The following is a 15,132-nucleotide window of genomic DNA, read 5'->3' on the forward strand; positions in this document are numbered from 1 at the left end:
GGAACATCCTGCTGAAGGTGTTGGAGGAACTGCGAGTTGGGCAGCAGGCTCTGAGAAAGATGATTCCACTCTGGGGGCTGCTGCTGTCCTGAGGCTGTCCCAGAGGGGCTGACCTGGAGCCCTGCGTGAGTGAGCCAGGTGCCTAAGGGCTGAATTGAGTCCCCCAAAAGGATATGGTAAGGTCCTCACCCCCAGTACCTCAGAATGTGACCTTATTTGGAGATAATCTTTACAGAGGTAATCAAGTTCAATGAGGTTGTTAGGGTGGTCCATCATTCAACATGACTGGGGTCCTCCTAAAGACAGGAAATTTGGGCCCCAGAGACAGACACATACAGAGGGAAGACAGTGTGAAGACACAGGGGAGAAGATGGCCATGGCCCCACCAGGGAAGGCCTGAGACTACCAGGAGCCAGAAGAGAGGCCTGGAGCAGATTCCCCTCCCAGTCCACAGAAGGAACCAGCCCTGCCAACACCTTGATTTTGGACTCCTAGCCTCCCAAACTGTGAGACGATCATTTTCTGTTATGTGAGCCACGCAGTGTGTGGAGATCTTTTATGGCAGCTGAAGGAAACTGACAACCCCTGATTCATGGGAGGAGCCTGAGTGGTCTTGGCAAGTGGACACAGGCAGTGTCCTGGCGAGGGGCTGGGCCGGGGGCAGCTCTAGCGGGTGAAGGAGGAGGTGAGTTGGCAACTTCAGGAGAGGGCAGAGTGGCCTGAAGCACAGCAGATGACACACCAGTGAGCAACTGTGGTCCCTCAGGAATGAAGGGCTGCAGGTATCTTCTAGAGGGGAACCTGCCATGGGAGAGGCAGAGGGGACCGTCCTCTGGGTTGGAACCTGAGGTCACAGTGCCCTTCTTGCTGCCTTGGGTCTAATGAAGAGAGCTGGCAGCTTGTACAACAAGCTCCCACTGAGTGCTAGTCATTAAAGCCCCCTTTCTGAGGATGAGAAGCCAGAAAGGAGCACATATAGGGACGCATCTTTGGCTACAGGAACTCCAAGTTCAAAGGAACCAGGCATGAATCTCCACCGAGCACCAAATGACTGCAAAACCCTTTTCTTAATAATATTTTATTGTCAGTTATAAATATTTTCCATCTGTCCCCTATTTACAACTGCAAAATAGTTTGATATCATACCGTCACCTACCAATCAGCATCTTTCTATAAACTCCATGAAAATTGAATAGGAAATAAAAAGCTCTTCTTGGGGGCCCACTAACCTGGTTCCCCAGACTCCAAACAACCCCACGTGGACAGCAGGCAATGTTGCAGCAGGTGCTACACAGTAGCAAAGAGGCAGCCGGAAGTGGCCCCGGTGGGTCAGGACGCCAGGCTCCTCAGGATGTTGGTGATGCTCCAGTGCTGGCCCGAGCATTTCTGCAACACCAGCTGGAAGCTGAACTCCAGGTCACTATTCTCCTGCAGCTCCAGACAGCGCTTAGACTTGCGGTTCTGGATGGGTCCTCCCTAGGGGCCAGGGCAGACAGTGGGGTCAGAGGGCATAGAGGCAACATGCAGAAATTCGGGAGCCTCAGGCCAAGTGGCTGGTGAGGGCTGACATTATCTGTGTGGCCAGATCCCAGGAGGTCAGCATTCCCATGAAACTGCAGGCTCCCCTCTCACTCATATATTGGTCTCCTCTGGAAGACTGAATATGTGCCACAGCTCTCTTCACAGAGCCCTAGTTCCTCACTAGGAGAGAGACCTCCCCACCCCTAGGTAGTTCTGTCTACCTAGCTGGGCTGTGGTACACCTGTTTGCACCTACAGCTCCTACCCCAGGGGCTGGGTCTTGCTCCCCATAGCCATTGGCTGGGTCCTTTCTCTGAAAAGCCTAGTTTCTTGGGACAACCCATCATTGGCCTGCATTTGAACATCACCAGAGGCCTGGGGCTTCCTGCTCCTAGGCTCCATGCCCCCAGTTGGACCTCTGGAGTCATCAGTACTGGTTTCAACCAAAGTCAGCTTCCTGGTTACTGTCTCTTAGGCCACTGGGCCCCCTAAGTCCTGACATGCATGATTTTCCCCCATGCTACTGATGTTCCAGAATGTTTGTAGCCATTCATACTCAGTTTATGACCCAAAGCCCCTTGATGTTCTGCTCCTCATATCAGCCCTATAGCAGCAAATAGGAAACCCCCAATTTTTGTAGTGAAATCTTTTCAGGGCTTGGACGCTTTGGGTTGCTGGCTGCGAGTCTGAGGTGGCAGCCTGGACTGTCTGAGCATCTCTGAGTTACCACCAAACTTGTGCTCAACTAGACTTTGGCCTCCCAAGCAGGCAGAATTGCTTTGGTGGGTGGAGGTTCTTATAATTGGACCCCTTGTAGCTTAATGGCACTTGAGTATATGGTCAAACTCACTTTTTCCCCAGAACCTACTCCTGTGTTTCTGTCTCAGGTATTTGTGTGAGAAACATGGACATTTTCATTTATTTATCCTTTCAGCATCCAAGTAAGCCTCAAGTCCTGGCAATTCTACCTCTCTTGTGTCATGTGACTGTCCCCTTATCCCTTTCCCATCACACTTGCCCTGGTTCAGGCCACCAACTTCTTTCTCTCACTGGGACAACTGTGTCAGCTCCCTAATGGATCTCCCTTCCAACCTCCAGAGGCAGGAGTAGTGATCTTTCTAAAATGCATGTTTGGCCTAAAGGACAGAGTCCAAGCTCCTTAGTGCAGCACTGAAGGCCTCCATGGCTCAGTGCTGCCTTTCTCTCTAGCCTCATCTCTGATCCTTCCCCAGCTCCATGACTTTTGCTGCAGCCACACCAAATCCCTTGTACTTTTCTGAACCCATTTACATTAACTCAGGGTTCCTGTACTTTAAGCAAGCTGTGCTCTCTGCTTGGGATTCTTCCCCATGCTCCCATGACAGGCTAAGCTGCAACCATGTATCAAAGCTCAACTCCTCCATTTCCTCCAGGAAGTCTCTACTGCCCACCCATGCCCCACCTCCACTTCCACCTCCACCTCCTCAGTCTACAAGCTGGGCTGGTGCTCTTCATTTTGTGCCTTTTCCAGCTCACAGTGGGAAGTGCATTGAGAGAGGGAGAGGTGGCAAACTTCTTGAAGGATGTCATCCAAGTCTGCCATGACCATTCCCATAGCAACAACTGACGTCTCAAGAGAGTGTTAAGACTTGGTTCTCTACACAATGGGGAAAGGACAGTCTTTTCAATAAATTGCCTGAGAAAATGCAAAAGAATGAAACTAGAGCCCTATCTCTTGCTATATATGAAAATCAAATCAAAATAGATTAAAGACTTAAATCTAAGATTAGACTACAAAACTCCTAGAAGAAAACATTGGAGAAACACTCCAGAATGTGGGAAACACTCCAGGACATTGATCTGGGCAACAATTTGAGACAGACCTCAAAAGCACAGGCAACCAAAGCAAAAATGGACAAATAGGATCACATCAAGTTAAAAAGCTTCTGCACAGCAAAGGAAACAATCAAAGTAAAGAGACAGCCCACAGAACTGGAGAAAATATTTGCAAACTACCCCTCTGACAAGGGATTAATAACCAAGATACATAAGAAGTTCAAATAACTCAATAGCAAGAAGGCCAAAAATCCAATTAAAAAATGGGCAAAAGATCTGAACAGACATTCCACAAAAGACTTATAAATGGCAAACAGGTTATGGAAAAATGCTCAACATCAGTAATTACCAGAGAAAAGTAAGCAAAAACTATAACGAATCATCTCACCACAGTTAAAATGGCTTTAACCAAAAGACAGGCAATAATAAATGCTGGTGAGGATGTAGAGAAAAGGAAACCCTTGTACATTGTTGGTGGGAATGAAAATTAGTACAGCTACTATGAAGAACAGTATGGAGGTTCCTCAAAAAACTGAAAATAAAACTACTGTATAATCCAGCAAATCCCATTGTTGGGTATATACCCAAAAGGAAGGAAACCAGCATATTGAAGAGATATCTGTACTCCCATGTTTATTGCAGCACTATTCGCAATAGACAACATATGGAATCAACCTAAGTATCCATCAATAGGTTAATGAATAAGGAATATGTGGTATATACACAGGATGGAATAATATTTAACCATTAAAATAATGAGATTCTGGTTTCACTGTCAAGATGGCTGAATAGGAATAGCTCCGGTCTGCAGCTCTAAGAGAGATCCACGCAGAAGGCGGGTGATTTCCGCATTTCCAACTGAGGGACCTGGTTCATCTCATTCGGACTGGTTGGACAGTGGGTGTAGCCCACGGAGGACAAGCTGAAGCAGGGTGGGTTATTGCCTCACCTGGGAAGTGCAAGGGGTCAGGGGGATCTCCCTTCCCCAGCCAAGGAAAGCTGTGAGAGACTGTACTGGGAGGAACAGTGCACTCCGGCTCAGATACTGTGCTTTTCCCATGGTCTTTGCAACTGGCAGACCAGGACCAGGTGTCTATACCACCATGGTGCTGGGTTTCAAGCACAAAACAGGGCGGCTGTTTGGGCAGACACTGAGCTAGCTGCAGGAGTTTTTTTGTTTTCGTTTTTTTTTCAATAGCCCAGTGGCACCAGGAATGCCAGTGTGACAGAACCGTTCACTCTCCTGGAAAGGGGGCTGAAGCCAGGGAGCCAAGTGGTCTGGATCAGTGGGTCCCACTCCCACAGGGCCAAGCAAGCTAAAATCCACTGGCTTGAAATTCTTGCTGCTAGGACAGCAGTCTGAGGTTGACCTGGGATGCTCAAGCTTGGTTGGGGGAGGGACATCCGCCATTGCTGAGGCCTGAGTAGGTGGGTTTTTAAAATTTTTTATTATTGTACTTGAAGTTCTGAGGTACATGTGCAGAATGTGCAGTTTTATTACATAGGTATATGCATGCCATGGTGGTTTGCTGCACCCATCAACCTGTCACCTACATTAGGTATTTCTCCTAATGTTATTCCTCCCCTAGCCCTCCACTCCCTGACAAGCCCCAGTGTGTGATGTTCCCCTCCCTGTGTCCATGTGTTCTCATTGTCCAACTCCCACGTATGAGTGAGAACATGTGGTGTTTGGTTTTTCTGTTCTTTGCTGTTCTTATGATAGTTTGCTGAGGATGATGGTTTCCAGCTTCATCCATGTCCCTACAAAGGACATGAACTCATTTTTTATGGCTGCATAGTGTTCCATGGTGTATATGTGACACATTTTCTTTATCCAGTCTATTATTGATGGATATTTGGGTTGGTTCCAAGTCTTTGCTATTGTGAATACTGCCGCAATAAACATACATGTGCATGTGTCTTTATAGAATGATTTATGATCCTTTGGGTATATACCCAGTGATGGGACCACTGGGTCAAATAGTATTTCTAGTTCTAGATCCTTGAGGAATGGCCACACTGTCTTCCACAATGGTTGAACTAATTTACACTCCCACCAACAGTGTAAAAGTGTTCCTATTTCTCCACATCCTCTCTAGCATCTGTTGTTTCCTGACTTTTTAATAATCGCCATTCTAACTGGTGTGAGATGGTATCTCATTGTGGTTTTGATTTGCATTTCTCTAATGACCAGAGATAATGAGCATTTTTTCATGTGTCTGTTGGCTGCATAAATGTCTTCTTTTGAGAAGTGTCTGTTCATATCCTTTACCCACTTTTAGATGAGGTTGTTTGTTTCTTGTAAATTTGTTTGTTCTTTGTAGATTCTGGATATTAGCCCTTTGTCAGATGGATAGATTGCCAAAGTTTTCTCTCATTCTGTAGTTGCCTGTTCACTCTGATGGTTTCTTTAGCTATGCAGAAGCTCTTTAGTTTAATTAGATCCCATTTGTCAATTTTGGCTTTTGCTGCCATTGCTTTGTGTGTTTTAGTCATGAAGTCTTTGCCTATGCCTATGTCCCGAATGGTACTGCCCAGGTTTTCTTCTAGGATTTTTATGGTCCTAGGTCTTACATTTAAGTCTTTTATCCATCTTGAGTTGATTTTTGTAGAAGATGTAAGGAAGGGGTCCAGCTTCAGTTTTCTGCATATGGCTAGCCAGTTTCCCCAACACCATTTATTAAATAGGGAATCCTTTCCCCATTGCTTGTTTCAGTCAGGTTTGTCAAAGATCAGATGGTTGTAGATGTGTGGTGTTATTTCTGAGGGCTCTGTTCTGTTCCATGGGTCTATCTCTCTGTTTTGGTACCAGTACCATGATGTTTTGGTTACTGTAGCCTTGTAGTATAGTTTGAAGTTAGGTAGCCTGATGCATTCAGCTTTGTTATTTTTCTTAAGATTGTCTTGGCTATGCAGGCTCTTTTTTGGTTCCATATGAACTTTAAAGTAGTTTTCTCTAATTCTGTGAAGAAAGTCAGTGGTAGCTTGATGGGGATAGCACTGAATCTATAAATTGCTTTGGGCAGTATGGCCATTTTCATGATACTGATTCTTCCCACCCATGAGCGTGGAATGTTTTTCCATTTGCTTGTGTCCTCTCTCATGTCCTTGAGCAGTGGTTTGTAGTTCTCCTTGAAGAGGTCCTTCACATCCCTTGTATTTTATTCTCTTATTTTATTCTCTTTGTAGCAATTGTGAATGGGAGTTCACTCATGATTTGGCTGTTTGTCTTTTATTGGTGTATAGGAATGCTTGTGATTTTTGCACATTGATTTTGTATCCTGAGACTTTGCTGAAGTTGCTTATCAGCTTAAGGAGATTTGGGGCTGAGACAATGGGGTTTTCTAAATACACAATCATGTCATCTGCAAACAGAGGCAATTTGACTTCCTCTCTTCCTATTTGAATATCCTGTGTTTCTTTCTCTTGCCTGACTTCCCTGGCCAGAACTTCCAATACTATGTTGAATAGGAGTGGTGAGAGAGGGCATCCCTGTCTTGTGCCAGTTTTCATCCATTCAGTATGATATTGGCTGTGGGTTTGTCATAAATAGCTCTTATTATTTTGAGATATGTCCCATCGATACCTAGTTTATTGAGAGTGTTTGGCATGAAGGGGTATTGAATTTTATCAAAGGCCTTTTCTGCATCTATTGAAATAATCATGTGGTTTTTGTCACTGGTTCTGTTTATGTGACGGATTATGTTCCTTGATTTGTGTATGTTGAACCAGCCTTGCATCCCAAGGATGAAGCTGACTTGATCCCGGTGGATAAGCTTTTTGATGTGCTGCTGGATTCAGTTTGCCAGTATTTCACTGAGGATTTTCACATTGATGTTCATCAGGGATATTGGCCTGAAATTTTCTTTTTTTGTTGTGTCTCTGCCAGGTTTTGGTATCAGGATGATGCTGGCCTCATAAAATGAGTTAGGGAGGATTCCCTCTTTTTCTACTGTTTGGAATAGTTTCAGAAGGAATGGTACTAGCAACTCTTTGTGCCTCTGGTAGAATTTGGCTGTGAATCCGTCTGGTCCTGGACTTTTTTTGGTTGGTAGGCTAGTAATTATTGCCTCAATTTCAGAGCCTGTTATTGGTCTATTCAGGGATTCAACTTCTTCCTGGCTTAGTCTTGGGAGGGTGTATGTGTCCAGGAATTTATCCATTTCTAGATTTTCTAGTTTTTTTGTGTATAGGTGTTTATAGTATTCTGATGGTAGTTTGTATTTCTGTGGGATCAGTGGTAATATCCCCTTTATCATTTTTTATTGCATCTATTTGATTCTTCTCTTTTTTTTGTTAGTCTGGCTAGTGGTCTATTTTGTTGATCTTTTCAAAAAACCAGCCCCTGGATTCATTGATTGTTTGAAGGGTTTTTCATGTCTCTATCTATTTCCTTCAGTTCTGCTCTGATCTTAGTTATTTCTTGCCTTCTGCCAGCTTTTGAATGTGTTTGCTGCTGCTTCTCTAGTTATTTTAATTTGATGTTAGGGTGTCAATTTTAGATCTTTCCTGCTTTCTCTTGTGGGCATTTAGTGCTATAAATTTCCCTCTACACACTGCTTTGAATGTGTCCCAGAGATTCTGGTATGTTGTGTCTTTGTTCTCATTGGTTTCAAAGAACATCTTTTATTCTGCCTTCGTTTTGTTATTTACCCAGTAGTAACTTAGGAGCAAGTTGTTCAGTTTCCATGTAGGGAGCAAGTTGTTCAGTTTCCATGTAGTTGTGCAGTTTTGAGGGAGTTTCTTAATCCTGAGTTCTAATTTGATTGCACTGTGGTCTGAGAGACTGTTTGCTATGATTTCCGTTCTTTTGCAATTGCTGAGGAGTGTTTTACTTCCAATTATGTGGTCAATTTTGGAATAAGTAAGTCTGATGAGGTGCTGAGAAGAATGTATATTCTGTTGATTTGGGTTGGAGAGTTCTGTAGATGTCTATTAAGTCCATTTGGTACAGAGCTGAGTTCAAGTAGAGCTGGATATCCTTGTTAACCTTTTGCCTCGTTGATCTGTCTAGTATTGACAGTAGGGTGTTAAAGTCTCCCACTATTATTGTGTGGGGGTCTAAGTCTCATTTTAGGTCTCTAAGAACTTGCTTTAATAATCTGGGTGCAGGACTTAGACTTCAACACCATAAGGGTGGGAGACTAACACCCCACCTTTAATGTTAGACAGATAATTAACAAGGATATCCAGGACTTGAACTCAGCTCTGGACCAAGTTGAACAACGAGAACACATGGACACGGCAGGGAAGGCATCACACAGTGGGGCCTGTTGGTGGGTGGGGGGCTGGGGGAGGGATAGCGTTAGGAGAAATACCTAATGTAGATGATGGGTTGATGGGTGCAGCAAACCACCATGGCACGTGTATAACTATGTAAAAAACCTGCACATTCTGCACATGTACCCCAGAACTTATAGTATAAAAAAAAAAGGGAGATTGTTATTTGCAACAACATGGATAGAACTGGAGGTCATTATGTTAAGTGAAATAAACCAGGCACAGAAAGACAAATTTTGCATGTTCTTACTCACATATGGGAGTTAAAATTTAAAAAAAAAAATTGAATTCCTGGAGATAGAATGATGGTTACCAGAGGCTAAGAAAGGTAGTAGGGAGGAGAGGAAAAAGCAGGGATGGTTAATAGGTACAAAAATACAGTTCGATAGAAGGAATAAGCTCTAATAGTAATGCAACAGGGTAACTATAATAATAATTTATTGTATACTTTAAAATAACTAAAAGAGTAGAATTGGAATGTTTCTAACACAGAGAAATGATAAATGCTTGAGGTAAAAGATAACCCAATTATTCTGATTTGATCATTACACATTATATGCCTGTATGACAGCATTACATGTACCCCATAAATATATTCAACTGTTATGTACCCATTGATGTAGTCTGGATATTTGTTGAATGTGAGCCCCAGTGTTGCAGGTGCGGCCTGGTGGGAGGTATTTGGATCGTGGGGCTGGATCCCTCATGACGGGCTTGGGCCATCCCCTTGGTGAGAAGTGGGCTCTCTCCTCTCTGAGTCTACACGAGAGCTGGTCATTTAGAAGTGTGCGGCACCTCCTCTCACCACTCTCTCTCCTCCCTTCATCTTGTGACCTGCAAGCTCCCAATTCATCTTCTGCCATAAGCAAAAGCTTCCTGAGGCCCTACCAGAAGCCATGCTTCCTGTACAGCCTGAAGAATCATGAGCCAATTATACCTCTTTTCTTTAATTTCTTTGTAGCAATACAAGAATGGCCTAACACATCCATAATAATTAAAAATTTTTTTAAAAAATTTAAGACTAAAAAAAAAACTTCAGTTCTTACAACTGTTGAAATGGGCAGTACCTACTATAGTTAACATATACAACCCTATGACCCAACACTTCTATCAGAAACGTTTATACCAAAAACATGCGCATGAATGCTTTCTAGAACACGATTTATAAAACTAACCTGGAGATAACTCAAACGTCCATCAATAGTACAGCAGACATACAACTCACGGTATATTCATATAATGGAATCCTTATATGGCAACAAAAACTATAGCTATACTCGATAAGGATAAATCTCACCAATACAATGTCGAACAGAAGCAGCCAGACAAAATACAAACATTATTCTATTTATATAAACTTCCCAAAGAGGTAAAATAAAGCCATGATGTGAAAGTCAGGATGGTGGTCGGCTCTGGGAAAAAGGGAAGTGGGAAGGTGATGGGCAGGAAATCACAAGGGTGTTGCTAGCAGTCCTATTTCCTGAGCTGGGTGATGGAAACCTAGGGATTTGCTTTGTTTTAAACCATGGAGTTGAAAGTGTGTATTTTATACATGTTTCTGTATGCATCCATGTTCTTCAATTAAAAAATTGAAATAAAAAATCCAGCTCCCTGAGAAGGGACTTTGAGTCACAGATGAAGGAGGCAGGGACTGAGAAGCAGGGGGTGCTGGTGGAGGGGACTGTGTATGTGTGTGTTGGGAGGGGACATGGGATTACCGACTTCCTGTGTTGGGGAGATGGCCGAGCAGATCACACAAACCTATTCAGAAGCATTCACACAAATAAAGCAAGATTCCTCCTGCTGTGCCCCACACCCCAGGGCCCCCCCAGCCCCGGGGAGTGCAGTGATTCAGTGTACTCAACAGCACAGAGACCAAAGAATAAACAGGAAACTGAAACAGCAGCTGCTGGGGCCCACCAGTTGCCAGGGAGAAACCTGCAGGCTCGGCCTCTGAAAGGGGCCCTTGGACAAGCCTAGGAAGGGCCCTGGAATCCCCACGCTGAAAGAGACCTTGAAGGCCAGCCTCTCGCTCTCACATGCCTAATGGCCTCTGTGGCCATGGGGCCCTTCAGCTCTGCTTGGCACCTCCAGGGAGAAGGATCTCACCCCCTCCCAAATATGCAGTCTTCCCCCCAGCTGCTCACCCTTGGAGCATGCTCCTCCCACTGCGCTAAAATCCTTGTCTTGAGCTCCCCTGAGGCTTCCCCAGAGGCCTGCTCTTCCTCCACACCTTCCCTTCCGGCAGGGGAGGTGAGGCCTGCGTCTCCCAGTTTTTCCCAGCATTTCCAGGTTTAACTTTTCCCAGTTCCTGGCGGGACAATGTTGTATAATTTTCCAAACTGGTTGCCCTCCTTTGAACAAGCTCTGGCTAATTTCTGCCCCTCAGGACTGACCACAGCGCCCAGGGTCACTGCCTCATTTACACTGGACAAGAGGCCCCTTCAATATAGCCAAGGAATTGGCACTTTGGGGCCACATGGTGCTCCTGAGGGGTGTGAAGCACAGCCTCGAGTTGTCCTCTCAAACTGTGGTCCACCTTGGGTGCCCATCCTGTCCCTTAGAGGCTAGACTTTTAGGCCCAGAGGCATCCCCTGTGCCAGTTGCTCCAAGCAAGGCCAGACCATTGCTCCATGGCCCACATTTCCTTAGCTTCTGTGTAAAACCCTGTGGCCTGGGCATATCTGCTGCCCACACCCAGGCTGGGCTGTGTTGCTGATGCTTCTTGAACAGATCTGTGGCCAGTTCCCCGGCCCCACCGCAGTCCTGCCAGCCCAGTGGTTTGTCTTCCCCACCATGCTGGGAGCAGCACGCAGGCAGGGAACCAAAACCAGCCCCGCTCTCTAATTTGCAAGATCTGTTGGCGTTTCCGGAGCCAGGTAGAAAGCGAAGAGTGCTGAGCTAGGATGCTGAGGACACAGCTGCTTTCCTGGCGGTTAGCTGTGTGGCCTCGGCAAGCCTCTCCCCCCTTCTGGTTTCATTGTCTGCAGGCCCAAATGGTCATTTCTGTCCTGATTCCTGGAAGGATGAGCCAGAGGACTGATAGGAATCCCTTTATCAGCTATAAATCGTACGGATCAGAGGATCAGGGTGAGGGCTGTGACCAAAGCGCACAACAAATGGGCCCGGACCAAGTGCAGCTGCCCACTCAGCTGAAGATTCTGGCTGCTCAGCTCATCCTTGGGGCCAGCCCGGGCCTTGCCAACAGCGAGGTGCTGTGCAGACCCCAGACAACCAACTCTTGGAGAAACACGTCCCGCACAGAAGACACCACAGCCCTTTCTTTGCTTGCCTTTCAAGGGACACCTTGCCAAGGTCTAGAGAGGAAGGCAGGAGCAGAGGTTTCTGAGACATAAAGCATCCTTCAGAGACTCCCATCTGATGTTTCCCAGGCCCGGCCCAGCCACAGCCTCAGCACCCTAGAGACTAGAAGTGCGGTGACCCTGGGCATTGGCTGCCTGAAGGGATGTGGGAGGGATGGATCACGGCCAAGAGTGGGGTTGGGGGAGGCGGGTGGATGGGACACAACCTCTGTGAGAATATCTGAGCCTGTCAGGGAGGGTGGAGTATGAGGCCAGGAGAGCTCCCTCCCTGGAGGCGGGGAGGGGAGGCTCCTCTAGAACTGGTGGTAAGGCCATGGTGGGGCATCGCTGAGCAGAGCCCTGACCTGCTCCCTGGGAACACATCTGGGATGTGGACAGAGGGGCCAGACCACCCTTTGATGCTGGAGCTCTTCAACAAAAATTATAAAAGGTTAAAAAAGTTTAAAACTTGCTTAAACTTTTAAAACAGAGATAGCACTGGCCACCAGCACTGTCTTCCTCCTGTACCCCTTCTTGACCTCAGCCTCTTTCACTGAACAGACTCTTTCTTCTTCTCTCGGAAAATTTCATTCACAAACATTGCAAAGAAGCCTTCCTTTCCCACACTCAGTGCCTTCCTGGGAAGTTCAGCACCGTGGGAGCAGCCTCGTGTTTTACTAACTGTACTTCTGCCTGCAGGTTCTGCAGCTGAGATGAGAGGAATAACAACTATCACTTATTGACCATTTGCCTAGTACTATGCCAAATACTTTACATGCCCAATTCCAGGTCTTCCTGACAAAAGCCCTGAGAGGTAGAGAGAATAATTATCCCCATTTTACAGGCTTGGAGACTGAGGCTCAGAGAGAGGCTGGGAGACTTGTCCAGGGTCACATGGTCAGTAAATGAGCAGTAAGTAGTGGCAGCCTGGGAACCCAGGGGGGTCTGCCCCCTTTACGTTCCTCGCTAGGATGGTGACCAGCCCCAGCCCTTGCCTATCACAGTGGTGGTGAACTAGACTGAGGGAGCTGGTGGTGCCCCAATGCCTAGGGTGGAGAAGGGTCACCTCAGCGAGCTTCAAAATTAGGTCTGTTTCCTCTGAGGGCCCTCTGCAGAGACACTATTCATTAATCCTTCCATCCATTCAACAAATATTTAATGAGTACCTACCATTCTAGGCCACTGAGATATATCAGTGACTAAGAAAAAGATCTTTGCTTTTGTAGAGACCATATTCTAGTAGGGAAAGCAGAAAAATAAATTCCAAAGCATGAGAGAAGGTGATAAGGTTGTATACAAAAATGTAGACAAGGAAAGAGGCTCAGGGGTGGTGGTGAGCTGGAGGCAGACGGCAATTGTAAGAGGTGGCCAGGGAAATCCTCAATCAAAATTGAGATCTCAGCAAGGACAAGGAGGGGAGGAGGTGGCCCAGGGCAGAGGTGGCGGAGTCGTGGGCCCTGAGCTTAGGGCTAGTGGGAGGAGATGAGGTCCAAGAGGTGCGGGTAAGTGGATAGGGCCTTGTGGCCACTGAACAGACTTTGGCTTTTTATTTTTTTCTTGAGATGGAGTCTCACTCTGTCACACAGGCTGGAGTGCAGTAGCAGGATCTCGGCTCAATGCAATCCCAGGTTGAAGTGATTCTCCCGCCTCAGCTTCCCAAGTAGCTGGGATTACAGACATGCACCATCATGCCTGGCTAATATTTGTATTTTTAGGAGAGATGGGGTTTTGCCATGTTGGCCAGGCTGGTCTCGAACTCCTGACCTCAGGTGATCTGCCTGCCTCAGGCTCCCAAAGTGCTGGAATTACAAGCAAGACTTTGACTTTTAATCTGAATGACAGGGCCAGCCATTGCAGAATCTGACTGACAGGTTAACCAGGTCACTCTGGGTGGTGCTGTGTTGGGCACAGAGCATTGGAGGAAGGAAGGAAGAAGGGACACATGTTAGCCGACTTCTATCCTCACTCCCAGGGTCCAACCTGCAGCCTCCGACCCAGTCTCATGGCTCTAGGCTGGGGCTTCATGCAGAGACCTGGGCTGGCCCCTCCCTCTGTGGAGGGCATAGTCACTTGGTTCACCAGCCCTGTCATCTACATTATTTGTGTAATACTACAACTACATAATCTGGAAACACACAATACTTTTAATTAAAGAATTTAAATAAGGGCAATTAAACCTGGCAGGAGAGAAGCCGTAGCACACAGAGAACTTAATTGGAATGAAAACCAAATTAAATATGGAAACATCAGCTAAAAGAAAAAAATCAAATTTGAATGTATAGAATTTTGAAGGCTAATAATTCCTAGAGCCAGGTTCCCTCCTCCCAGCCTAATTCCTCCTCCTCCTGGGCCTTTCAGGAATAGGAACTGGAAAGGCATGAGCAGAAGCAAAGAACGTAGGACTCTGTGCCCTGCCTTGGCCACGTCACCTCAGGAAAATGGCTGAGCCACTCTGGGCTTCAGTCTTGTCACTTGCAAAAGGAGACAGAGCATGCTGGGGCACTCAATTTGTGTCTCAACGTAGGGAACTGTGTGTAGACTGGGGCGTGTGGAAGCCACAGTCCATGAGTCTCTTGGGCACCAAGGAGGAGATCCCAGGTTATTACACAGCCAAGCACCTTTCTGCCTCAGTTTCCCAAGTGTGTCTGTGGTGCCTACGTGTGGTACAGACTGACTGGCCTGTTCCCCCTGGAATATAAGAGTTAGAGTCACCTGGGGGCTTGTTAAACTATAGATCACTGCCCCTCTCACTTCTGATTCACTAGGTCTGAGATAAGGCCTGAAAATGTGCCTTTTTAAGTTCCCAGGTGCTGTTGCATTGGTGGTGGTGGTCTGGGACCACACTTTGAGACCACAAGCTATGACCCCCTTTCAGGAAAGGGTTGGGCCCAGCTGGTCGCTTGCATCCTGAGGTGGAACGTCTGGAGTATTTGTGTTAAGCTCAGGCTGGTCTTACTTTTGCAATCAAGGAGTTCACAAGGACGCTGTGTGTGTACTAGCTCGTGTATTCCAAATACTTCTCTGCTTATTTCAGAATTCCCATTCCACTTTCCTTTTTAATTAATTTTCCATGGGCAAGCGGCCCAGTGGGTCTTTGGCTTTAAGCATGGTGAGCTCAGGAGTTTCTAGGTTAAGTAGTTAATGATTAGTAATCAAATACTTCAAAGCATGTGTGGGACATTACAGCTAGTTAAAGAAACCCTGAGATTAAGTCT

At 46.2% G+C, this 15,132-nt stretch overlaps 1 protein-coding gene across 2 annotated transcripts in view; it reads right to left on the bottom strand.

Moving 5' to 3' along the window:
* Positions 1-1,062: 1,062 nt before the first annotated feature.
* Positions 1,063-15,132, bottom strand: part of GALNT18 (polypeptide N-acetylgalactosaminyltransferase 18) — a 349,733-nt gene continuing 335,663 nt past the window's right edge. For both annotated transcript variants that reach the window (XM_004050714.5, XM_055356610.2), the window contains one exon: positions 1,063-1,476. In XM_004050714.5, the coding sequence (XP_004050762.2) occupies positions 1,330-1,476 (147 nt within the window). In that variant the 3' untranslated portion in view covers positions 1,063-1,329. The remainder of the gene's footprint in view (positions 1,477-15,132) is intronic.

This window comes from Gorilla gorilla, chromosome 9 (assembly GCF_029281585.2).
Source record: "Gorilla gorilla gorilla isolate KB3781 chromosome 9, NHGRI_mGorGor1-v2.1_pri, whole genome shotgun sequence".
NCBI classification, from domain to species: Eukaryota; Metazoa; Chordata; class Mammalia; order Primates; family Hominidae; genus Gorilla; species Gorilla gorilla.